The sequence below is a fragment of the Stegodyphus dumicola genome, chromosome X2 (assembly GCF_044657685.1).
Source record: "Stegodyphus dumicola isolate Sdum_Otavi_A_Nest chromosome X2, ASM4465768v1".
Taxonomy (NCBI): domain Eukaryota; kingdom Metazoa; phylum Arthropoda; class Arachnida; order Araneae; family Eresidae; genus Stegodyphus; species Stegodyphus dumicola.
The window spans coordinates 87965203-87989878 of NC_140781.1; the positions used below are offsets into that span (position 1 = coordinate 87965203).

General features: G+C 35.1%; 1 protein-coding gene across 2 annotated transcripts in view; it reads right to left on the reverse strand.

The window, feature by feature from the left end:
- Positions 1-3626: 3626 nt before the first annotated feature.
- LOC118187809 (putative polypeptide N-acetylgalactosaminyltransferase 10) overlaps positions 3627-24676 on the reverse strand; it is a 301999-nt gene continuing 280949 nt past the window's right edge. For both annotated transcript variants that reach the window (XM_085809137.1, XM_035358083.2), the window contains exons 10-11: positions 6765-6908; positions 3627-5014 (exon numbers count right to left, since the gene is read on the reverse strand). In XM_085809137.1, coding sequence (XP_085665263.1) covers positions 4862-5014; positions 6765-6908 — 297 coding nt within the window. In that variant the 3' untranslated portion in view covers positions 3627-4861. The remainder of the gene's footprint in view (positions 5015-6764; positions 6909-24676) is intronic.

Below are 24676 nucleotides of genomic sequence, written 5' to 3' on the forward strand. Positions count from 1 at the left end.
ATAACCCATCTACTCAGTGTTTTAAAACCAGACGAAATCCTCAGAACAACAAAAATACATAAAAATACATATAAAAGGAAAATGAATATAATTAAAATCTGATTGAACGTTATCAAGAGGAGGTAGATCAGATTCAATTGAGTCCCTCCTTCTAGGAAAACCACTGTTCTCTATTTATCCAAAATTAGCTGACAAACCATGTTAAATTATTTAATTATAATAGTTCATTCTGAATTCCTCTGAAAATTCTGAATGCCTCCTCTACACAGTAGCTTTCCTACCATATGAAATAAAATACAGGAAAACAGATTTAAATGAAATAAATTCAATGCCTAATAAAGCAAAAGTAAAATATATACTATTCAAAATAAAACATAACAATTTACAAAATATAAAATTAACTAAGAACAAATTTTTTTACCAAATTAATAAAAATGTTTGAGATACTTTCTCTCTCTATATATACACACACTATAAAAGCAAAATAAATTATGCATTACTGCCCCAGTAAATGATATTCAAAATATTTGAGCAGCACACATTGTAACGTTTTTAGTTTGAATATGTTTAACAGTTATCATCTTTGGGGGAATAATAATCCACATACATGCCTACCAAGAAAGCTTCTTCATTAACGTTTGGGTTGCATGGTGCATAACAGTATTAGTTGTACCTGTATATTCTAAGAACACATCACGCCGAAGGGCACAAACAAAGTAAGAATTTTGTCAAAAACGAAATTCGCAGTGCTCTTTTGGCAAGACTTAAGCGGATCCTGAAACATGTTTATATCCAAGGCCGAAATCCAAAACGAAGGTAGACAGATAGCTGTCGTGTGCTTTGCCATAATCAATAAACCAGTCAACCAACCAAAACGAAGGATCGCCAGTTTTGATTCCTAGAGCAGTAATTACACATAAAATCCACAACAAGAAACTGTTTGAAATAACTTTTCTGCTGGTTTTTTCGTTAAAAGAGAGTACGTAAGCCAAAAGTAATAGATTGCACATTTCAGTTTGCCAAGATTGCTCAGCACCAAAGATTCAGCAGAACAAGAGGTAAAACCAGATGTTTTCTTTATATGGCAAATCTACAGAAAAGTTGATCAACATTTTTATTATCTTAGGTTTTTAGTGTGAAATACAAGTTTAAGGGACATTTTGGTCAAATTACAGATTTTGTTAGACGCACTTCAAGCAAACAATTTCAAGGGCCATTCTACTTAGCGCAAGCTCTACCATTAGTGCATAAACATGGAAAATAGCTACACTGAAGCAGATGGAAATAAGATTTAATTAAAACATTTTTCCAAATTTAAGTTTCCATTTCAGGTTTATTTTTGATCAGCTTGGTACATGGTTCAACAATGGAAAGCACTAAACCCGTTGGAAACTTAACCACTCAGATGTATCCAACAGGAGTATTAGAAGAAAAAAAAATGGTTGCGTTTGAGGAGAATTTAGAAAATGATCTGAATAGTTTATTTAATTAGATCTTTTGTTTTTTTTTATTTTTTCCAACAGCTAAACTCTCTTAACTAATCTTAAATAATTCCACCTTTCCTTTGTTTTCAAATCCTTAAAATAGAGAAAGAAACAAACTCATAATAAAAAACAGAAACACACAAAAATTGCAGTAATGATTTCAGTATCTATGGTATTTGTAAATACAGCAATCCAAATTGTTTGCATTGATGGATGTTTTTGATCTGAGAAGATAGTAAACATACATACTTACTTTTATAATTAATTTTGGAAAGAAAGATATGACGAGTAAATGAGATTTTCTTGACGAGTTAACAACTATACAACTATACGCCAAGTAAATAACATTTACTTGGCACGTCTTTGCTACAAATGGTTCAATGAGTAAGGGATTTGCCTAGAATCGGAAATGTTCTTTCCCTATACACATTGAAAAAAATATGCTTTTTTCTCTCAGAAATGTCTTCTTTTTTTTGGATGTAGGAGGGGGGATTGATGATTTCACTGGTATTTTTACTCTTGTGATGAACAACAGTTTGGAATGGAATACTGCGATATCCTTCGTTCACCAGCTGAAAAAAGCAGTTGCATTTATTGCAGGACAAAAATAAGAGGCAAAGTAAAAGCAAAAGACCATTAAATTGAATACTTATTTACCACTCCTTGCTTATTTATCAGCTTCTAGAAGCCATGTAAAAATAATTGAAGGGAAGAAATACGCGAAGTAAAACTGAGTAAAACCATGTTATTTGAAGTAAATTTTATCATTTGCAACCGAAAGTGATAGCGAATCGTTTTTGCTAAAGTACACACACTGGCCGATGAATCAGAAACCCAAGATCAACATTTTATTGGACCCCCCTTTGCACAGATAACTGCTCTGATTCGTTTGAGCATCGAATCTACATGCTTGTGGATTCAATTTACATCTAGAGAATATCATGCATTGGCTATGCAACTCTTTAGATCTTGTAAATTAGATAGAAGAGAAGAGTGCTGTCGGATACATCTTTCCACCACATCCTAAACATTTTCTGTAGAGTTAACATCCGAACTATGCGGTGGCAGGGAAGGTGTTGGAAGTCAGACTGCTGTTCAGCGAACCAATTTTGAACACTTCTGGCACGATGTACAGTTGCATTACCGTTCATGAAGTATCCGTCGCCATCAGGGAAAAATGCAACATTGCAGGGTGCACTTGATCTGCCAATATATCTAGGTACATCATGACTGTTTATCCTCGAGTAACATCAGGGCACCACGTCCATATCAGCAGAACATGCCCCATATCATGATACTCCCATGAGACCCTTGCACAGTTGCGAGTAAGGCAAGATGGATTCATGGCTTCATGGGGTTCTCGCCAAATCGGACGTCTTCCATCAGTGCAAAATAAGATGTAGCGTGATTCAACCGACTACATTACTCGTTTCCAATCGTCAGATGTCTAGTAATTTCTTTCTCGACACCATTGCAAACGAGTTCTTGCATGTCGAGCAGAAATGAGTGGTTTTTCTCACAGGCACCCGACTATGCATTCCTATTCACTGCAATTTTCTGCGCATGGTTCTAGCTGAAATCTGTTGGGAAGAGCCTTGATTGACGATCTGTGTCAGTTGAAGCACAGTCGAGTCCCTGTTCTGCCGTACAATTCGTCGGAGATGACGCCGATCACTCTTTTGGAAAACTGCTTGAATCGCAGTTACGTCTTCTAGAGAAGGACTGTGGGTTCTGATTCCCTAATTTTGAAATACTTTGATATGGCTGCTTTTGAGACCGAGTGAGATTTGTTTGTATTCGAAATCAAGGTCCCGGCTAAACGGGCACCAATAAACGGGAACCAATACCCTTTTTTAAATGGTGAAAGATCTGTCGTTTTCCTATTTTACTGCATTGATCGTGAAAATCACTCTTACGCTTTACTTATACTAGCATTCTAACCAAGCGTAACCCACGTCATAAAAAAGTTTGCATACTTCATCCCTAACACGCATTCAAATGAAAATCTCAAAGGTGTTTTAATTCATTGGCCAGTGCGAGTAAAATTTACTCCAATCAACATCGTTTTATCATCTTGTAACAAATTTCTATGTAGGATTTCTTACACAAAAATGTATCATAAAAGAGCCCATAATCACATTGTTACCGTCATGCAATTTATTTCTTTAATGAGGTACAAAATCTATCATGCTACATGAATTGCACACAAACTAATTTTTGACACAAACATCAAATGCAGAGCAATGTATCCATTAGACCATCCACTTGTTTAGAAAAATTATAATTTTGTACAAAAAGAAAATTAAGGCACAACACCCACTTTTTTAGTGGATGAGAAATATATTTTTTTTAATTTTTAAGTTATTGGAAAAAGTGTAGAATTTTGTTTTTTTTAGTTATTCTTAAAATATAACAGAACACAATATCGAAAAATATTGTAAGATCCGCATGTTTCAATAATTGCTGAGCCAGTTTCAAATATGAAAAATTACAGTGAAGTAAATTTCCATTCACTCTAAATATTACATCTAATAATCTTAGCTTTCTGTATGCTGATTTCTATACCTTAACTTAAAAACAAGCTTCAGAAGGGGCGTGGGTGGAAGCTACTCCTTCAAGTGTAAGATTTCGTTTTCAAAATATGTGAAAAAATCTTTATTTAATCACATTTTTTAATATCTTCGCCAGGGAATTAGAAAATTTTATCACTGAAATAAATTTCTTTCTGTCAATAAGAAATACGCAAAAATGGGAAAATATTATACATAATTTTCCTATTTAGAGGATAGGATTAAATTTTGCTAAAAGTAAAAATTAAATTTTTCACATGATTTAAGAAAAAATATATTTTGGTAATGGTTTTAGTATTCTTATACACGGAAATGTTGCTTGATTCCTATGTAAAGGAATTAAATGAAAAATGAGTATATAGTTATTTCTTTTTTAATATGTTTTTCATGAAATAAGTGATAAACTCGTAATAAAATATTTTTCAAAGAATAACGAAGCATTAAATATGATGATTAAACGAAATGGTTTAATTTGCAAGTAGAAATAACATTTTTGCTAAGCGCACATACGTTATTCCTCTGACTACTTTCAGATATTTTTCTTAGATTTACGGTGGCACATTTTCCCTACAAAATGTAGACAGCAAAAAAACAAATGAAGAAAACTAGAAAATATCCATGGTTATATGATTTCCTAGAATCTTAAATCGAAAAGAGTTCTTTTCCTATAGTCCTTGAAAAAATATGCTTTTTTCTCATAGAAATGTTTTTCTCTTTTGGATGTAGGAACGAAAAAGATGATCTCACTGGTATTCTTGCTCTCGTGATGAACAACAGTTTGGAATGGGATATTGCGATATCCTTCGCTCACCAGTTGAAAATAGCAGTTACATTTATTGTTTCGAATTTCCAGCTTTGAGTTTTTACATCACGATCACAAGGATTCATGAAAATTTCTTTCCGATTTAAATCACAATCCAAACATGTACCTGTCAGTAAATGAACAAGATGCTGATTCTCCTGAAAGAAAGAAACAAGGAACACATGAGTACTCTAATAAAGAAATCTTGCAGATAAGATTGATGTAAAATGTTAAGTTAAATGCTAGAGCCACTTTTTCTTTTTATAATATTTTAAATGCAAAAAAGATTCCCGGAAGAAAGAAATACAGAATTGATCAATGGTCTAATAATAAAATAAATACTTATGATTAATGTAAGACGTAAAGTACGTTGTCATAAACTTGTCTCTTTTTATACATAAGTATACGTTTAAAAAAAGAGGAAACTAAGACACATAAGTAAATTGCACCAGAGCAAGGAATTGGACTCATCAGATCAAATAGTTGTGGCAAGTATTTCAAGGACTATTAATCTAAAGGCAGAGATTGCTTCGAGGACGAATTACTTGTATTGACTTAACGTTCTATGCAACGAGTCAATTACCCCTTTAGAAATGAAACCCTGGGAAGTCAATCCATGACTTCAGCTAATTTTCCATTGACAGACTGCACTAAAGGCAAGATAAGTCATAAAATTTAGTTCATTACAACCTTTGTCATTGAAAGTAACTTGGAACTATAGTCTTGATATTAAACTCTTTTTTTCAGCTGTATCTCTTACTAATAAAGCATTATATTTTATACTTCTGAAGCTGACCAGTTGGTTATGAACTAAGTTAACAAAAACAGGTGTGCCTACAGGCACACCTGTTTAACACCTAGAGCAAAAATGTCATAATCTCTGAAGATTAGTTTAACTTTCGAGAAAAGTAAAGTATAGAGTGACGAAAAATCATAGAAATAAAGAAAAAAAAAAAAAAATGCAGGGTGGTAACACGATCTTTAACTTTGGCAATAACAAATTAGCGAAAATGCCGATTTACAAGCATGTCTAACACATCAGAATAATTTATGTTGCGTTTTATTAAGGCAATATATACAAATTTGGTTTTATCCTTAGTACGACTCTATCGAAAACGTGATTAGAAATTATTTTTCATTATAGGAAGGGTTAATATTATGTCATCATTATAATTCCTCTTTAGCTCTGACGTTTAAGATTTCTAGAAAAAGTGAAATAACAGTTCTAGGAAAAAAAAACTTGCAAAGAAATATTGAAAATTTTCTTGGAATAAGGGTATAAATTTGCATTAGATTACTCAATCATTAAGCCAAACTTTTAGAATAGAATTCTCCAGATATTACATTTGACAATCTTGTACGAAAGCTGTCGAAGATCTCTTATCGAGCAATGATCTAAATCTAGGTTTAGTTATCTCATCAGATTTTAAACGGCCTTTAGCAGATGATCCTTGTCAGAAGAGGAATATGGAGAAATGTCATCGACAAATACATTTATCGTCTGAATCGGAATATTCCTAATTGAATTATTTAATGTCTGTATTATAACTTGGGCAAAAATTTGTCTCTTTGTGCATTATGGTTGAAATGAATAAAATGTAATATTTAGAGGGAAAAGAATTTGAAATAGCTTATGGTGTTACATCTAAAATACTTTACCCACAAAAATGCGAGGTTAGTCCAGAAGTAAATCATCAGACAACAAGCCATGAGAGCATTTACGTACATGAACATATAAATGCTTTTGGTTATTTATATACGCGAGAGAAATATATACGTCTTAACGCTTTCTCTTCAATCAGAGCGTCACTTCACGGTGAACAATATGATTTGCAACGATGGTTGACAAATATTCCTTGTAGGTGACATTTTCTTTTATATAATGGCTTGAATAAGTTATGAGCTTACCATATCATATTTCCATAGTTGATTTCCTTGCATTCCGTGGCAATTCCATAGTACTACAGGTGCATGTTTTTCCGAACTGGAAACATCGAAACAGACGCTTCTTTTGGCGGGACGGATATCTTTGTGCCAAGATAGTACAAATTGCTGAAAAAGAAAAAAAAAAGTTAATCAATCCTATTAATTTATTGAGAAGGTTGATTAAACCAACGATTTTTCAGTTTTTTTTTGTATTGAAAAAGCTAACTTAATGCAAATTAAGAATTATTTTCAAGGAATGTTCTTGAGTATTTGTTATAAATCATTGCTTCGTAAAACCTTTTATGCTTACCGTCCTCATATCGAGGTTTATATTACTGAGCTTCCCCTTAGTGTTTATTCAAAAACCCCACGTATGTAATAATGTCATATTTAAATGTCCTTTGAATGTGATCTGAAATGCATTGAAATGCGAATCAAAAATACATTGAAAGTTTAAGGCATATTGCACTAGTTTTGCACCAAATTGAAAATTAACTTTTATCTCGCAATACAGAAAGAGAACACTAACAAACAAAGGCTGTTCAAAGTATTTACAATAATGAACTTGACAAAATATAGAGATATTTTTGTCACCCCACGCACTGAGATATATGTAAAATGAGCATATCACCTGCGCATACTGAATATCAGTGTCAATATAGATATGGGAAACACGTTTTCGAAATTTTTAGGTGACAGCTCGAAGTTGCGTACCTTTTGAATAAAAAAATGAAATCACATAAAACATAAACCAATATATATGATTGGTTGGTCTAGATTGTTGGTCCTTACAAGATTTTGTATGAATGTGTGACTGTAAAGTTGGAATAATGAATTAAATATTTATTAAAAAATATTTAGGTAAGAACATTCTCAAGCATGGGGTACACCCGGGATCTCTGAGTCCACCGACGGGTGACAGCACCCATGTTAGAAAACTGTGCTTTAAATAAATTTTGGATTACGAAGATTACCCGAAAACAATACCTCTGCTTTTTGTACTATCACAAAAACAGAGATTTAATTAATATATAGTCAATTAGTAAAGTGATACTGTTGACTAGATTTATCGACCGGTAAAATCAATAGATTCTGGTAGTTTTACCTAGGTTCAAATCCCGACGACGGGGGGGGGCTAATATGGCAAGTTTCTTTGTTTTCGCATGTGCACCTTTCGCACGTGTGATTCCTTCCCAAAGGCTTCCCCCTCCTAGGCAGATAAACCTCGAGTGTTTTGCCGTAATCTAAATAATCCAATTCTGATTTCTTAAGCAATGCAGGTTATAAAACAAATTTTTATTTAAAAAGGGTCGCATAAATCGTATAATTTTGATACTGAAACTATGAGATAGCCCTTAGAAGCTTAAAGAGGAAAAACGAAGTAATTCAGTTGAGTAAATATACTAAAATGATACTTTTATGCATGAAAATGCTCGCAGATATTTCCTAAATATAAGTTTTATAGAATAGCTTGTTTTTAAAATCGATACGGCCTCAAACGGAACTTACTTTTAACGTTTGTATGCACTAAATGTACTCGCTTTGTAAATCACACTTAAGCTACAGAAATTTCTCTGGAAAACAGTAGTTTTCAGGAAAGGAATTTTTACAAAGAAATTCCTCTAGTTAAATCTCTTGTATCATCATTCTAAAATAATGTCAATCTTTGTATAAAATAAAAAAAGATATTTTGTATTGCTACATGCTTCCAGGGGACAAATGAAGGTGAGTTCTGCTCTCAATATTGCCAAGTAATAAAATGCTTTTGCATCATATAATAAAAAGGATCTGTTTGTTCTTTAATCCTAATCCTTCCTGCTCAAAGAAAATTAACCTTTACACACAGAAACCAGACATCGGACATGATAACAGAGCCACGGTCTAGGAAACGGAAGGCATAAATTGGCGTTTAAATCCATACAAATACAAATGAAAACATACAGCTCTGTGATAGAAAGGAATCTTACTTATGCAGGTGCTATTAGGGCTTTTCCAATGCAAAAGAGAAAAATTAAACATCTTAATTTATAACATCTTAATTTATAACATCTTAATTTTATCTTAATAATTAAACAAGCCCATTTGTCCTTACAATTACCAAATCTTACGGTACTACAACTGTTGCAGCTACTGTGCTGCAGTTTCTTCCATTGTATGTCCGAGTACAGCATGAAGCAATTCTTATGAATATACTAGGACTGAAAAGGCGAGTAAGCTATGCCGGAGAAGTATGTAATCCACTCTATTAAGAATATGCCACAATTTCACCTAACATTCATGCGGCACACAAGGGAATATTTAAAAGTATATTCATTCAAATAGATACGCAACCCGAATATTTATCATATCTCAATAAAATGTTTAGAAGCTACACAGACGGTTCTAAAACTAATAATAATATGGGATGCGCATTTGTTCTACTGGAGGGGGATTGAGTTACATATCAATGGAAAGGACATATTAACAATGTAAATAGTGTATTCCAAGCAAAAGCATTAGTTAAAGTTATAAGGTATTTTTCACACTTCCCTAGCGTGCCTTCGTGGTGTAGTGGTTCTGCACACTGAGCCGGTATTTCAGAGGTCCGTGGTTCGATTCCCGGCGAAGGCGGTTGCTAATTTTTCATCTCTCCGGCTTCCAAGAATCCTAATGTCTCTACAAGTGGCGCCCGAACTAAAAGGGTTGTGGATGATGATTCTCCGCACCCAGGATTTGGCGACTAGGTACCCTAAAACCCTAGTCGCCGTTTAAAAAGAGGAGTATATAAGGTATATAAGGTATTTCTCCCACTTCCCTAGCGTGCCTTCGTTGTGTAGTGGTTCTGCACCCTAAGCCGGTATTTCAGAGGTCCGTGGTTCGATTCCCGGCGAAGGCGGTTGCATATTTTTATCTTTTCTGCTTCTAATTAACCTAATGACTCTACAGAGTAACTGAATATATTGTAAACAATAATATTGTTCACTAAATTATTCACTGACAGTATATCAGTACTTTTTGCAAGTTCGAATTATTACGGAACGGGAAAAGAACTCGTGCCAAAATTTGTTGGATAAAAGCTCTTGCTGGATCATATGCAATGAGTTAGCTGACCAACTAGCCACCGGAAAATTATAGTGCAGAATATGCTCTCATTCCTTGGCCTAGATCCTATCTTAAAAATATCTCTTGAAAATGTCATTAAAAAATTGCAAGAAGAGCAGTATTTTTGTGAACAAGGCAGATGCACGTTTATTAGTATCTACCAACAGTTGATCCAAGTCGTAAAATTTGGATTCCGCATTTATCAAGATACATTGCAGGATACGGTCCTTTCGCAAAGTTTTACTATAAAAATGAATTTATTAATACCGATCATTGTGTATGTCGGGCACTGAATCTGTCCCTTAATGAAACAACACCATATTAAATTTCCTGCAGTTAATGCCATTTTTTTCAAAAGTACTCAGCAAAGAAACCTTGTTCTTAAAATTTGTAAAAGTATGAATCTCTTTTCTGCACTGGGAAAAGACATTTCCCATCCCGCTCAAAAATATGAATATAATAGTAGCATATTAATTTTTTATAAAATTTTATTATTTTGTTCATAATCTCATACTTAGTTTCTTCGTTAGGAAAATAAGCTGTAAAGGCTTAATTAAGACATTATAATTATTTTCATGACCGATTTTATGAATGTTTGGTCGAACTTTATCGACTCTGTGAATCGTGGTCTTTTTTGAACGGTATTTTTAATGCAGTTGCATTTTTATTCCTTTTCCATGTAAATATATTTAAAATTTATACTTTCAAATTATGTATTGAAATATGGAAAGTTGTAATTAATTGAATGCAATTAATTTAATTTAATTTAATTTAATATTTAGTTAATTTGTTTAATATTTAAAATTAAAATAATTAAACATGAATGTTGGATAATACCTGTTAATCACCGGTAAAGACCCCATTCATCGTCAACCGAGATGAATTACGTTACGCACATTATAGGACAATTAGATTAATTTGGGAGCTTTGTGGGAACCCTCGCGTATGACTTTCACCCTATGTACCTCAAATGCGAGCTAGTGTCCCTTGAGAGCTTATCAATAACAATAGCATAGTTTTGGTTACCCATTTTGTTAAGTGGTAAAGACACTTCGCAAAGAATTTTCTTCTCTCAAGGATGCCCACCAACTATCGAGCAATAAAACTTCTGAACACAGCGTGACTCGGGTCCAAATCCAGGTGTTGGGCTGGATGCACCGGTAGTTTCGTTGTTTTCCCCATATGTAACGTTTTTATGTAAAATGTTTTTCATGAAGAAAGGATAGAATTTCCTTTTTCTTATCTCGATCATCATTACGAAAATCGTTTTTGTAACTTTGATCGATTGTTGATTTTAGATCAAGAAACGGGAATAAAATAAATTTCTCCTTAGCAGAAAGAAACCTCACTGTGCATCAAAATGCCGTAGCCCGGAAGTGCAGAAGAATTTCGCTTATTCTTACGTGCAAATAACATTTTAGCTTATTCAAAGAAGGTTAATCCGGTTTTCATACGCAGCTTTTGTTTCAAAATTGGACAAGTGAAGAAATAACATTACAACTGATAGAAGGTAGACAGAATTCGGTTTCAAAAACTCTCACTTTGAATATAAAAATATGAACAACAAATGGAATGATCTTGCCTGTCCAACATCTGTCAGAGGGTGAAAAATACAACAGGCCAAGCAAGCGACTTCAGTTTGAAGAAAGAGTTTTCGAAGTAGAAAGATGGAATAAAAGCCACCTAACAGTTTTTCTTTGGAAGAGACTTCTTTTTCGGATTTGAAGCAATGTTATATATTTTCTCCAAGAATTTCATTCTCAGGAAAATGTCCTTTTCGATTTAAAACATAAACAACTGCAGTAGAAAACTCATACTTAAATTTACATGATAAAAGGTTAAGATTAATTTATTCCAATTTCTTTATAATTTGCAGTTTCTTTATTATAATTCTGAGTAATGCTGGTAAAAATATCAGGTAACATTTTCAGTTAAGTGTATTTTTTAGATAATTTTCTCTGTTTAGCTTAATGGTTACTGTGATTCAATCTAAGGTGAAAGGATGATTCCCAAAAATATGTGCAAATGTATTTAAATAATAATTAAAAAAAATTCAAATTTTAAAATTTGACAAGATTTTGACTTCAGTAATGAACTTGTCGGAAAGCTTATAGAGACATTAGGTCATTTCAAAGCAGGAGATATCAAAAATGAGCAATGCCCTCGCCGGGACTCGAACCTTTCGAATACACGCCAAGCGTACTTACTATTACACCACGAAGACATGCTAAGGAGGCGGGAGAAATACCTTATATACTTCCCATTTTAAAAGGTGACTGGGGATTAGGGGTTCCAATCGCCAAATCCTGGTGGTGGAGAATTATCAACCACCACCTTTTTTAGTTCGGGCGATACTGTAGAGTCACTAGGTTATTTCCAAGTGGAAGACGTGAAAAATGAGCAATGCCCTCGCCGGAATACGCGCTGAGCATGCTAACCACTAAACCACGAAGGCATGCTACAGAGGCTGTTCACACATTTTTTGGACAATGTATATTGTATTCACAAAACTAAATTCCATAAAATTCTTGTGTTTTAAATGTTCTATTTTACATGCCTTATTCTGAACTATCTTTCGACACCGCAATTTCCAGGATAATAATGCCTTTTGAAGTGGCAGAAGAGATATTCTATCCCATTCCTCCCGAACAGCGTTCCAGAGTCCTGTTAGGGTTTTGGGACAACGTTTGGATAATGCAGTTTTTAAAAGTCCGAAAGCACAAAAATCCATAGGTGACACATCGGGAGATTTAGTAGGGATATCAGTGAAGGGCATGGCCTCGATACCAGTTTTTTGTTCCATTTCTTTTAGGAAATTTACAGTGGATTTTGATGTGTGACTGCTAGCTTTGTCCTGATGGAGTCTCACAGATTGATGGCACTATGTGTAAAGCGATGGTATTTCATTCAGAAAAATTGGCAATAAAATATGTTCCTGATAGTATTTGAAGTTAGTCTTGACATTTTTTTGCACTCTCTTTATTTTTAACTTGCCTTTATAAGAAAAACCAGCAACAATCATGAATCCCTTAGAAAAACTTTCTTTCGATTCTTTGAACCATGTACTTAAATTATTTTCTCCCCTTTTATGATAATAAATGACTCTTTTTTTGTTACAATCATTTAAATACATCCATGCTTCATCTATTGTGACAATTGTTTTCCATTTTTCTTTGGATAAGTGTTTCTCATATAGAATTCTGCGTGTCCTGCGTTGAGCGATATGCTTTGGAAGAAGGCGATGCACATTGCGTTTTTTCACTTTCTTAAGATTTAAATCAACGTTTATCATTTTGTTTACAGTGGACACCGAGCATTTTAATGATTTTGCAGCTGCCCTTTGACTAGGGGGATTTTCTTTTAACATTAAACAACGTACCTTTGCAATAGTCGAAGATGTCCGTTTTTTCCTTGGATACTTGTTTGGAATTTTTGTCCCACTTGAGGCTTAAAATTTGACGTTTTTCTCCTTTCTTGTTGATGATATTACCTATCGACGCTTTAGATATCACAAAACCATCACTCTCACATCGTTTTTGGATAACGGAGTATGCATATTTCTCTTCGGAAAGAGCGTAAATGTAGCCTTCGAAACACTGCTTCGTAAATTCGCCATTTTGAATAAAAACAAAACTTTCAAGCCACAGACGATAATTTTGACTTTTAGAAACATAGTACAATTGCAATTACTTCTTTCGCAGCAAACGAGTTTTTATTACCGCTTACCAAAATTGTCTAAAAAATGTGCGAACAGCTTCTGTATGAAGGCGGGAGAAATAACTAATAAGCTTTACAGTTTTAAAATCTCTGAATGAAGTATAAAATTAAAATTCGATGTAGGAAAACAGTTTATTACATTTAAAACTCACTTTATGTTTATACTGACACAATGTAAAATCTAGATGACTATTCTGGCTACAAAAGTGTTGCATGATTTCTTTACTTGCAAAACGAATGCGAGCTCTGTCTGGGCTCGCGGGCTGCCTAAAAGGGCATTTTCGTAGTTTTCCCACGTGTCTTCTGACGCCTATAACTTTTAAGGTTTTGCGTCAGAAAATCTACTACCACCCATGTGTAACGTGGATATGAGCCAGTTTACTTTAAAAATTCCTCCTCAAAGTCATCTATCAAACCAAACGGGCCAGTTTCTTTTATAAAGTACTCCATGAAGAAACCTCTCTCTTCGGCATTTTAGATACATGAAATACTAAAAAAAAACTTCCCCGAGATATGAACCCCTAGCGGTCTACCCATTCAGCCAGTCGAAATGAAATTTCAGACATTGTTATCTCAAGATATGCGCTCGAGATCGTAATGATTTAAAACAATAGAGCTCTCACTGTTACGGTTACAGGAAAAATATTTCGAAATTTTCGAATAGCAACACCCACTTTTTTCCCTATGCAAACTGATTAACGCATCGAAAAAAAACCATAAATGAGGTTAGAACGATAAACGTTTGACGGATACTGCCGCCGTAAAAAATTTTCAAAGTGCAAGTAAAGGAACAATGACAACGCGAGAGAAGAGGGGGAAAAAACATTTTTTATTTGAATTGTTAATTTTCAACGTTCCCACTTTCGCAGATGATAACGTATTGCATGCGGGGGAATGTTGACAACAATGGCGAACGTAACATCGCACAAACAATAGAGCTCTCACTGTTACGGTTACAGGAAAAATATTTCGAAATTTTCGAATAGCAACACCCACTTTTTTCCCTATGCAAACTGATTAGCGCATCGAAAAAAAACCATAAATGAGGTTAGAACGATAAACGTTTGACGGATACTGCCGCCGTAAAAAATTTTCAAAGTGCAAGTAAAGGAACAATGACAACGCGAGAGAAGAGGGGGAAAAAACATTTTTTATTTGAATTGTTAATTTTCAACGTTCCCACTTTCGCAGATGATAACGTATTGCATGCGGGGGAATGTTGACAACAATGGCGAACGTAACATCGCAGAAGGAATTTGTGTAACTTCGTTTTATGACGATTCCGAAATTGAAGCAGTGAAATGTCGTTGACGACATTGTATGGATTCAAAATAGTGTTCCTCCACACGTCGCCACATGTGTACGGCGAGCGCTGCAACAGCAGATTGTATATAGAGTCACCTCCTGTAACTCTGCAGTTTCCTGGCCACTGCGATCCTCCGACCTTACTGTAATGGATTTCTAGTTCTGCGGTTACTTCAAATCTAAGCTCTACATATAAATCTACTTCAAATCCACAACAAACCCATCAAATTTCTCAGAATTCAAAGATGGCGTAAAACGTGAAGTTATACAGATTGCTCTTGCGACATTACGTTCATAATTGTTGTCAACAATCTCCCTCATGCAATCCATTATCGTCTGAGGTGCACATAAAATGTTGAAAAATAATATTTTGCTTGGAAAAAAATGCAAAATATTGCTAAAATCTCAGCGAATGCCAGAAAATACCTTATTTTCTTGTAAACAAGCCTTAGTACAACGAAGCCATTAATATGACTTTTTATTTTCACAATGTAAAGGAAAAAACGTAAATGTACCACCCGCTTATACTGATACATACTTTCAACAGACTTATCAAAGACATTCATGTTCAGCAGAAAGTTATACTTTATTTTCTTATTTCTGTTCCTTTAAAATCTTCCTTTAACTGTAGTTCACTTCGCGTATTTTTGTCCTGAGTGCAGCCTTTTCGAGGGAAATATCGAGAAACATACTTTTTTAAATCTTTAAAAAGGCAAGTTTTTGTTTTTTTGCAGGAAATAGTCTGTGCGCAAAATGCTATGTACATCTTTTTTGAATTTATTTTGCTTCACGAGCGAGCCTCGTAATGACGAGAATGAAAGGTTCTCTTGCAGTTTTGTGCAATTTTTGTTGATTAATAAACTTCGAAAATTTTCCAACTCCTTTAATTTCAAATGCGTATCCATTCTCGACTGACGATATTAAAAACAATGTTACGTGAGGGCTATTTCATTTTTGAGCTGTCTCGGTTCGTTGCTAAGACTGACATGGATTTAACCACATGAAATCTGAACGGGCATTACTTTCTAAGGTATTTCTCCCGCCTTCTTTGCATGCCTTCGTAGTGTAGTGGTCAGCATGCTGGGTGCGTATTCCAGAGGTCCGTGGTTCGCTTCCCGGCAAAGGCAATGCTCATTTTTTCATTTCTTCTGCTTTAAAAATAAACTACTAACTCTAAAGTGGCGCCCGAACTAAAAAGGGTGGTGGATGATGATTCTCCACACCCAGGATTTGGCGATTGGGTCCCCTAAAAACCCCAGTCGCCCTTTAAAAGGGGAAGTATATAAGGTATTTCTCCCGCCTTCTTACCATGCCTTGGCAGTGTCCTGCTCGGCACGTATTTCAGAAATCCGTGGTTCGATTCCTTGCGAAAGCGTTGCTCATTTTTCATCTCCCCTGCTTTAAAAATAACCTATTGACTCTACAACTTAAGAAGAATATTTTACGAAATTTGATACTCCAGAGATTCGAACGATCACGTTAATTGGATAAAAGAAGAGTAATGTATATGTTAGGTGACGTGGGTGCTGAGTACTGAGGGTTCGAGACGGATTGGATAGCGAGCTTGGTTGCATGAATCTCTTCGCTGTTTCCCACTATATGTAACGTGAATATCAGATATTCTTTCCTAGAAATTTCACCACGATGTATCCTTCTCTGTAGGTATATAATTTTTAATACTGTGCCTTGATTTGCCCTTCTGTGATTCGAATCAAAAAACCGTTTTGCGATATTCCTAAAGTTTTGAAACAAATATTCTGAACTTCATCACAGAAACAGGATTTTAGAGCCTACTTAATTATTTAACAGTTTTATCTAAATTCAGTAAAGAGGTAAATTTAAAAGGCGCTAACCATAAATGCCTATTTGCGAATCTCAGTTTAATAGTTTTTATGTTTCTGAGAGAAAGTGTCTTTAAATACCCTTTTAAAATGGATTCATTTTCTAATGAAAATAATTAACCCAGAATAGTTTAAAATATTCACGTGAAAGCCAAACGCAATTTTTGCTCATGCTTTTTGGGTCAGGTCATTAAGAATCCCCAGATATGTTTTCCCGCCTTCGTAACTGAAGGAATATTTTGTTAACGCAGATCAAATCACCAAGAGGACATAACTATAATATTTTTAAATTAATGAGCAAGTACTAGAGAAGAAAAAATGATTAGAGTTTGCATACATCAGAAACGAGTGGCGGTGGAAGCTTGGTAAATTTCAAAATGAGACAAAGAACTTTAGACTGATGTTGGGTTTACAAAAAAGCCCCTCACATTCAAAGTTTTTTTCCTTCTTTTTTTTCCAAACTAGGTTACTTGAAAACTCTTAGAGTTATATTCTTAGAGTGAACGTGTTAATATTTACCAATATATATTTTGATGTATCCTTGCCAGACTGATGAAAATGCACACATTTCTATAAAAATAAATGTTGCTCAAGGCTGAATTTCGCTTGCTTTTGAAACCAAGGTCTCCTAATTTATTTTAATAAAATGTTAAAAAGTAGATAAAATACAGATAATGTAACTCATAAAAAATGGAAAAAAACAGACGAAGCAGTCTGATGATGAGGATGTTTGTTGTTGCTTAGAAAACTACTGTTGTTGATTGTAGCGAATTCGCGGATTAGCGTTCTTTAGCTGTTTTGAATTACGTTCTATTGGACATTTGAGTAGTTAAAAGAAAACTACTGTGAGATATTGTAATACTGCGTGATAATTTGAGAAAATTTAAGCATTTTTGTCGTGATAATAATAAATTTTTGTTCATTTTTTTTATCGGACTTGTGCATTCATTTCATAACGAATTAGCTTTCTTTTAATATTCGTCACGCGCTGCACTACGCGAGAAATAAAACCATTTAATTTATAATTGAACTAACATTAGCTTTTTAAATACCAAATTCGTAACACTGCCCCCTTCCCAAGGACTGCACGTCCCGGGCAGTACAATCCCTGGACAGGAAGCTACACTTACAACTGTGGCATAAATGCATTAATAAGCATTACGTTACAATAATAAACAACATGAACAATAAATGCAATACATAAAACAAATCAAATGCTATCAAATACAAATCAAATACACATTTAAAAACAAAAAGGACCATGGTCTTACACTATTTACAATTATTTACATTACGTACTATGGCCATAGTAATAAGCTAACCTGTCGTAAGAGTTCGAAGACTCACGGATCCGAACCACGACGTCATTCGTGTTCTGCACTGTATATGGACCATCCGAAGGTGACTGTAATTTAGGACTCAGTCCTTTTCGTTGAATCGGGTTCCACAACCACACCTTGTTTCCTTTGTTGGATCTATGTCTAGTAGCTCGCGTGTCGTATCTGGTCTTCACTTTCTCCGTCGCCAAGTTGACTCGCTTTCGTGCAGAACGGTGCATCCCCTCAAACTGGGCCTGGACATTTTGGATGTGTTCCTCAGGCGATGAAGGCGCATCCGTACGGCGAGCAAACAGGCGGTCACAAGGCAGACGAAGGTCTCGACCGAAGAGCTTCTGAGATGGAGAATAGCTGGTAGTCTTGCGTTTCTTTTCGACCCTAGCATGATTTCGGCGGCTTCCCGAGCTGGGTCTTTCGGACAAGGCGTCGGCATTTCCAAGTGAGGATCTCTTCTGAGGATGGATAGTCATGTCACCAGATACGACACGCGAGCTACTAGACATAGATCCAACAAAGGAAACCAGGTGTGGTTGTGGAACCCGATTCAACGAAAAGGACTGAGTCCTAAATTACAGTCACCTTCGGATGGTCCATATACAGTGCTGAACACGAATGACGTCGTGGTTCGGATCCGTGAGTCTTCGAACTCTTACGACAGGTTAGCTTATTACTATGGCCATAGTACGTAATGTAAATAATTGTAAATAGTGTAAGACCATGGTCCTTTTTGTTTTAAATGTGTATTTGATTTGTATTTGATAGCATTTGATTAGTTTTATGTATTGAATTTATTGTTCATGTTGTTTATTATTGTAATGCAATGCTTATTAATGCATTTATGCCACAGTTGTAAGTGTAGCTTCCTGTCCAGGGATTGTACTGCCCGGGACGTGCAGTCCTTGGGAAGGGGGCAGTGTTACGAATTTGGTATTTAAAAAGCTAATGTTAGTTCAATTATAAATTAAATGGTTTTATTTCTCGCGCAGTGCAGCGCGTGACGAATGCAGTGCAGCGCAGTGCACCGCTGCCACCAAAAATTGTTGCGTGCGTACGGGTTCGTTATGAAATGAATGCACAAGTCCGATAAAAAAAAATGAACAAAAATTTATTATTATCACGACAAAAATGCTTAAATTTTCTCAAATTATCACGCAGTATTACAATATCTCACAGTAGTTTTCTTTTAACTACTCAAATGTCCAATAGAACGTAATTCAAAACAGCTAAAGAACGCTAATCCGCGAATTCGCTACAATCAACAAGAGCAGTTTTCTAAACAACAACAAACTAAGCAACTACTACAAACTGAGATGTTTTCCTCCTTTTATAAGATTTTAAAATCACGCACTAGAATTTTCCAGTACTTTCTCGAAATCAAAAAGAGATATTTATTTATTTAATGCACGCGCTCTTGTATTTTCAATTTTCCGGCTTAGCTTTCTTTTAATATTCGTCACGCGCTGCACTGCGCGAGAAATAAAACCATTTAATTTATAATTGAACTAACATTAGCTTTTTAAATACCAAATTCGTAACAATACAAACATAATGAGGATGACACGAAGTGGGTTTCAAAATTGGAAATTCAGCCCCATTTTCTTAATATCTAAGCTGCTTCTGTTTCAGTTGAGATTAAAATGGCAGACTGTTAATTCTTCACTTGTAAAGACTATCGCGTATTGTTTCTGTTCATTATTCTAGAGGCCCTACTGAAACAGATAAGCTAAATTTTCGATGCAATTTAATACAGGAAGGTTTTCAGTCAGAATTCTATGGAAAGTCTGAAGTAAAATGTGGAAGATCGTTAGGGCTTTTACAAGAAGTTATACCTGAAAGCATATTCTTAACATTTCCCTGACTGTTTTCAAATTCATGAAGAAAGAAACATTATAAAAGTGAAACTAAATAAGGAAACCCCTTTTTTAAATAAAGGCAGTTAAAATGCTATTAGTGACATGCGAAAAGGGTAGTTTAATAAGTTTGCCATAGTATATAATTTAGATGGGAAAAAATGTGGTTCCACTTAGACTTTCATTGACAACTACAAATGTATTTTTGAACTGCCTGAATTTGATGACCAGCTTATTCAGTTACCGAAAATATATTAAGTAATGTATAAATATTTTATTTAAGAGTCAGTTTAAAGGCAAACACGAGAATACACTCAGTATTACACAGTATACGATGTAATTCAATGGGTTTAATAAACGCTCATTGATACACCTATTCAAGCTAAATTTCAGTCCTTGCTTTTCCACCACAAGAAAGATTTAGTAACATAAATTTAATTGAGACTTAAGTGTAATAAACCTAAGCCTCAGAAATAAAGTATTTAACATTTGAACTAGAGGAAAAAAGAAAGGCAGAAAATACATCTTTTCCATCTTATATTTTTCTTGTTCGTGTATATTGAATTATAATACAGCCATTTTCAATATTTTTTTAATCTTATTCAATAAATGCATTTTCTAATATCTAAATTTATTTAAGTGTCATTCATTGCTAGAAGTTATACACTGAAATTCGTCACTTTGAATTTTTTATTATAGGACTTTATTCAGAATGCTTTTTAATATATATATATATATATTGATTGCCTTTTGGTAAAAAAAAAAAAAAAAAAAAAAAAAAACTAAACTTTTTTTATATTGTTTTGCAGTTTTACTAAACAAGATATCATACTGATACATTTACTTTTATTGAGTTGAATAGACTGAAAATACATCTTTTATTTCCAAGTCAACTACGTATAAATGTACCTAGAGTAGAAATATAAGTTGAAAAATAAACATCAAGGTTTACATTTAGAGGGTAATAGAAACACAGTTGATTGGTTGACATCATCTAGTTTCATATAAAAGCACAATATGAGTGTAACGTGCTAGTTTATGAGCTGGAAGTATGCTTTTCAGAAGTGACAGAGTCTTTTTTGGTTCATTCTTACTACTTTCCTTATAATGTTTATTCAATACTTTTCAACTCTTCAAACTTTGTGCCTTATTTCTTTCACTTGTACTACTATTTTGTATCGAATATTCTCATTAAAAGTATAATTAAATATACAATTAATTAACACAGAGATGAGGTTTATTTCCAAATCATTATTTTTCAAACTACCTATTATTACAATTTGAAAAAGCTTTATTTTTCAAATTGTAGTAGCGGGCTAAAATCAGACAAGGAGTATCAAAAAATATAAACGGCAAGTTTTCAGTGGTTAGCATTTAATTAAAACACAGAAAACTTGAGAATACTTAATAACCTAGGGAGTTTTTTGAAGTGTCTACTACTACTTTCCATTTAAATTTCAAACCTAAGAAGATTAGGCTAAAGGAATAACATAAAGCTCCAATTTCAGGAGTTGAATGAAAATTATAATTTTAACGTTCTTTTATTAGTGTGTAGAGTCGTTAGGTTGTTTTGGTAAAAATGAGCAATTCTCTCGCCGGGATTCGAACCTGGACCTTTCGAATACCCGCCGAATATGCTACCGTTATACCACGAAGGCACACACAAAGGAGTGAGAAAATACGTTATATGCTCCCACTTTTAAAGCGTGACTGCGGATTAGGGGACCCAATAGCCAAATCCTGGGTCTGAAGAATCATCATCCACCACCTATTTAGTTCAAGCTCCGCTGTAGTGTAGAATTTTTTGGATGCATGAGACATGAAAACTGAGCAATGCTCTCGTCGGAACGCCTAATGGCAGACCGCACATTCAGTTGATCAATGTTAAACGAATTTCGCATACTGCGCATGCCCAGAAGAGAATTTGGCGCAATTTTAAAAGAAGATAAATTTGGTGTATGGTTGATATTTCTGTTATCTGAGCGTAAACAGTTCGGGGTTTTAAAACTTGTTGTAAGTCGCTTCATTACTTAGAGTGTAAATATCGATTGTAAACTACGCAAATTTTCGTTTAAGAAGGATTACAAAACAGGAAACATTACAACATATATTAGCTGAATGTTTCTTGATTATACTTCTAAGGAATAAAAGCAATAGAGTATTTACCATACGCTCCATTTGTATATACTTTAACAAATTTAGGAATAAATCCAGTTTAAATTATTGAATTATAGTCAAAAAGTTATTATAAAGAACTGATATTAAATCTAATATTTATGAACAAAATGAAATGAAACAAATAATGCAATAAGTACAAACAGATTTCCGTAGTATTGCAATTGTAAACAGTCGATGAGACCTACATGACGAACAGGCTTCTGTAGGGTTGCTTATGCTTTGTCGCCAATATTTTCTCCCACGCCAACGGTACACCATTCAGCATGCGCAGTAAGTGAAATTTGTTAACACTGATCAAATCCCTCCGGCATAACTGCAATTATGCTGCAGGGGACTCGATCCTGGACCCCTGGACCTCTCGAATACGCGCCGAGTGTGTTACTATTACACCACGAAGACATGCAGAAAGGAGGGGGGAAATACCTTACTTCGCAGCTGGCGCAGTAAGTGAAATTTGTTAACATTGATCAAATCCCTCCGGCATAACTGCCATTATGCTGCAGGGGACTCGATCCTGGACCCCTGGACCTCTCGAATACGCGCCAAGTGTGTTACCATCACACCACGAAGACATGCAGAAAGGAGGGGGGAAATACCTTACTTCGCAGCTGGCGAACTTGAATTAACAATGGTGGTTTTTAATAAATTAGGTCTGAAATTTGGAGATGTAATTCAGTTAGTGTAGATTATTAAATTTGTTCTTAGTTTAACTTTATGCGTAGAAACACCAGTTGAGCTTGTTGAGCGAGAGCATAAGAAGCCATTGAAGTGGATCAGATGTGCAAGAAAAACCAGTTGCGAACACAAAGAATCCAGTCTTACAGGACATTGTCATTTTTGTACTATATAAAAGTGCCCCATCTCCTTTTAAGAGTTAAAATTCAAGCGTGGCAATTTAAAGGAAAAGGGGAAGCGAGAGATGCTTCTTACAAGAATTATAAAATTTACTTAAGAGTACGGAAATAAGAGAAATTGGTGATGCCTTCGACGGGATGCGAATCACTGATATTCGATTGCTGGCCGGACGTGCTCCCAGTTACAACACGAGCGCAGAAACGGGGAATGGTCATAATTCTTTATATTCTTCTTCTCCTTTAAGGGCTACTGGGGAGAGAAGAATGAGACCTAGTCGAACATATTCAGGTGGTGATGAATTATTCTCAGTGTCCACCTTAACTTGTAAAGCGTGAAAACTAACTACGACCTGCTTGTACTCAATCTTAACCACTAATCATAAGAAATTATGTCCAATAGTTGGCGAATTAACATATCGTTACTGTTTGACTATTAATATGCAAGGTAAGTGTAATTTTTTCAAGTTGTTATGCAACCAAATACACTAAAGAGCCAAAACATTATGATCACCTACTCAATAACGTATTGCGCGACCTTTGGGCTGCAAAATAGCTGCAAATTAATTGCCTTGGCATAGATGCGACAAGTGTTTGGTAGATGACTGGGGACAGGTTGTACCAAATATCTAAGCAGCAGTCACGCAAAGTCTAGATGAGCTCTGAGCTGCCGCTCCATGACATCTCAAATGTACTTTATCGGGTTAAGGTCCAGTGAGTGAAGTGGACAAAATATTAATTGGAATTCATCCATATGCTTCTCAAATCACTCTAATACAGTTCGAGCCTTGTGAAATGGGACAGTGTCCTGCTGGAAGATTCCATTTCCAGTTGGGAAGACAGACGCCATGTAAGGGTGCAACTGATCTGCAGTTATGTTAAGATACATCGCAGCTTTCCTGGTCTGTTCTACGACATCTAACGGTCCCAGACCAGCTCATAAGCACGTTCTCTAAAGCATAATACCACCACCACCAGCCTGTGTATGACCACATTACAGGGAGGAAGTACAAGGGAGGAAGCAACTGTTCGCCTGGAAGACGGAGTTCCCTGACATGACCATTGACGTAATGAATGAGAAATCGTGATTCAAATAAACAGGCAAATGTCTTTCACTTATCCATGGTCCCGTCTGCATGTTCCCAGGCCCACCGTAGGCGTAGTTGACAATAACGTTTCGTTAACGGAGGGATACATGTGGGACGTCTGTTGCGCAGTCCCATATCCAACAGTGTCGGCTGAGCTGTGTTTTCCGAAATCCTTGCACTTAGACCTGCATTGAGCTGGGCGGTTAGCTGAGCCACTGTCGGGCGCCGATTTTACTGTACCAAGCGGGGCAGTTTCCGACGCTTTTTTTTTTTTTTTCATGACGCATGGACCTCCAACACCTTGGTGTTTGCTACTGGTTTAACTGTCATTTATCCACTTTAAATAAATACTAACAACGGTAGATCGTGAACAACTTACCAGTCGTGCAGTTTTGGAGATGTCGTTCCGAGTCTTCGGGCCATTACGATCTGCCATCTATCAAATTCGCTTAGATCAGAAGCCTTTCTTATCAGTCGCAAAAGTAGGTGCAAGAATGGTTCCTTATCTTCTCCAGCAGCAATTTAATACCATTTCCACTTAATCACTAGCACTCCAGTTCACACAAACCGGTTCATTAAAAACTGTGGGAATGGTCATAATGTCTTGCCTTGCCAATGTAAATCCAGCGAGAAATGTAAAAGTCCT